General features: G+C 52.5%; 1 protein-coding gene across 1 annotated transcript; it reads left to right on the top strand.

Moving 5' to 3' along the window:
- The first annotated feature begins 727 nt into the window (after positions 1-727).
- Positions 728-2684, top strand: PV07_12798 (uncharacterized protein). The gene is made up of 2 exons (XM_016400364.1): positions 728-2115; positions 2172-2684. Exon 1 carries the CDS (start codon positions 1307-1309, stop codon positions 1655-1657), a length of 351 nt encoding a protein of 116 aa, XP_016241990.1. The 5' UTR covers positions 728-1306; the 3' UTR covers positions 1658-2115; positions 2172-2684.
- Positions 2685-2927: the final 243 nt, after the last annotated feature.

Here is a 2927-nt window from a genome sequence, read left to right as displayed (position 1 = left end):
TTTTTTTTTTTTTTTTTTTTTTTTTTTTTCAAAATCTCTCTTCGTCTTTCTCCAAGAACCCATGTGGAGAGCATTTCTTAAAGTGGTCTAGCATAGCGTTTATTACAGTAACAGCCAGTCATTGATAAGTAGTATCGTTAATTACGATACAACTAATCGTATCATAAGTGGAAATAATTTATTAGGACGAAGAGCAGCGCAAAATCCGTCACCTCGGTTTTTCGCCGGTCTAGAGTCCAGTGCAGTCTTAGATCATGAAGCGGTCCTGAAACCAAGCGAACCGGGGCTTTAAGGAATGCTGCTCAATGCACTGCCAGTCGATACTCCAAAAATTTGCACACACTGCTACAGCCATACCATGGAGCGCCTTCTGAGCGCCTGGCACCTATAGTTTTTCATCAACTCTTTGCGCCAGCTGTTGGTCGATTCGAAGAGGAATCTCTCCCAGTCGGCGTCTTAATTGCGACAGTAGCCAAATAGGACCCGTTCAGAGAGTAAGCGCCACCGCTAGTCAAGAATGCCCTACTGGTGATCACGCCAGCCATACGGAATGCGTCAGGCTTAGGCTAAGATCAAGGCTTTCTGTGGTGATGTTCGCGCATGGGCGAGGCCACCAGCCGAATTAGGCGTCGATCCGCCAACCCGGTCAGGGGCGATGGGCAAGCTACAGCCCCGCCAACAATAGGCGCAGCGCAGCCAGCTATGCAGAAATCAACAACACGTTGATCAACAAGGGGCTTTTGAAAAGATCTTGCCCTTTTATCTCCTTTTCTCACTGGAAAGCACCAATCTGGTCTGCTTTTGACGTCCGCAGCGCTATGGCTACTGTTAAAGCGCCGACTCCGAACTCGCCGCCGCAAGCCTGTCGAAGGACCTGGTCTCACCGATCCTCACCAAACCAAGATACTCGATGCCGCCGTCTACTTAGATGACCCTGGGATGGATAGCATTGGCGCAGAGTCGCGTAACGAAGGAGGCGTACACGCCCCGCTCTGAGGCTACCCTTCCTGACCACGCCAGCTTTTTCACGAAAGCTGGTTGAAGTGCGAGATGACACAAGAGGATGGAATACAATACTCGCTGCAGATTTGCGTGTTGTCATGCAACATGCTGACGCGTATAGCGTTCAATCGCCATGCGGCTTTGTGCCGGATTGATGAGAGAAGGCCGGAAGAGAGTGAGTGCAGGAACGCGATGCGAAAACGGACGGTGAGGATCCGGTCCAACGATCGAGAGTACGATAGCTTCTCAGCCCAGCTCCTATGGCAAGAGATGTGTGTGCACACACTGTTTGCGATAATGGGTGATGGTAGCCGCGCTGGAAGATGGCGTCGACGAAGATGCTCAGCCAGAGGAAGGAGTTGAGGTGTTCGGTTCCACCTCCGCACCCAGCAGCCCTAAGAACAAGAGAACTCGATCTCCTCGAGACGACCATTTGCCAACTCGGCTCCCTCCACAGCATCAGCCGACAGAATTGATGACGATACATTCAATGTTGACTGGCCGTCTGCAAGATCGCAGCGATCAGGAGGTACCGTCACCAGTCACGGAACGAATGCTTCGCCCCTTCCTCCCTCAAGCGCACCCAGCCCAAGACCGACTGACTCTTCTGGGAAATTCAGCCAACAACAGTGTCATCCATTCGGGACGACGTTGACATCCATACAAGAGGAAGACTGGGATCAGAAAATACTTACCACGAAGAGCGTCCGACTTGCATCCGCTACCTTTTCCAGTGGGGGGTGTTGCGGAACGACAGAACAGTGGCGAAGGACGAAGCGGCTGATGTGGCGGTTACTCCGGAATGCTATTGGCGACGGGTCTTGAAAGCCGAGCGCGAGCGGGTGTTGAAAAAGAAGATTCCTCAGACTCGAAGCGTGCTCACGATCAACTGAAGAGATCCTACGGCGGAGGACGGCGCGCAAAGGTGACTGACTAAAGAGGATCGGAAAACAGGACGGCGCATGCTTGCGATCGACTGAAGAGATCCTGTGGCGAAGAGTGGCGCGCAGGCAATCGATCGCTGAGAGTTCTGACGAGATGGAATGTTCTTGCAAGTTTCTGCGGCGTAGGATGGCGCGCAGGCGATCGGTCTCGGAGAGGTCTGATGACAAGGTCTGTTTGAGCAAAGCCTTGCAGCACAGGACAGCGTAAGTTGACCATTGACTCAGGAGGAACTTTACTGCACAGGACTGCGCCAGTTCGCGATCGACCGAAGAGAACATGCCAGCTCGGCTTGGATCAAGCAAGACTTTGCCACGCAGGACCGCGCAGGTTGGCGATCGACCGGAGAGAGAGCTGGCGGGAAGGGCTGTCTTTGCAAGACTTCACTGCCAGGGACGGTATGCAGGCCGAGAGTGACTGAGGCAGAGGACGGCGTGGTTGCGATCGATGCAGAGAGGCTGCGGCGCAGGATCAAGTGCTTTGCGATCGACGAAGAGATGTTGCGACAGAGGACTGCGCATACCCACATTCGACTGAAGAGAAGTGCGGCGGCCAGGCCAGTTCAACAGATGTCTAGCAGTGGGACAACGGCGCAAGCTGGCGATCGATCAAAGAGAAGTCCGGCGACCGGGCCTGTTCCACCGCGATTTTACTGCACAGATGACTCGATCCTTGCGATCGACTCAAGAGCAATTCAATGGCGAGGTACAGTTCAAGCAAGACTTTTACCTTACCCTCACCTTCTCTCTACCTTTGATTCACCTTACTCTTCACTCTCTACCGGGCACTCTTCACTCTGTACTCTCTATCATATGCTCTCTCGCCCTCCTACCTGACCTTCTTTACTACTTAAAGGTCCTCCCTCTCTTCCCTCCTTCCAACCTTTCCTCCTTGTTTTCTCTCTAAACACCTTCTTTCTCCTTTGTTCCTTGAGATCTCTAATATTATCATCATCTCTCGCTCCTGCCTTCTCGCTCAATCAA

Source organism: Cladophialophora immunda (genome assembly GCF_000835495.1).
Source record: "Cladophialophora immunda strain CBS 83496 unplaced genomic scaffold supercont1.155, whole genome shotgun sequence".
Lineage (NCBI taxonomy): Eukaryota > Fungi > Ascomycota > Eurotiomycetes > Chaetothyriales > Herpotrichiellaceae > Cladophialophora > Cladophialophora immunda.
The sequence above is the reverse complement of the archived record's forward strand: the minus strand, read 5'-3'. Positions and strand labels throughout refer to the sequence as shown.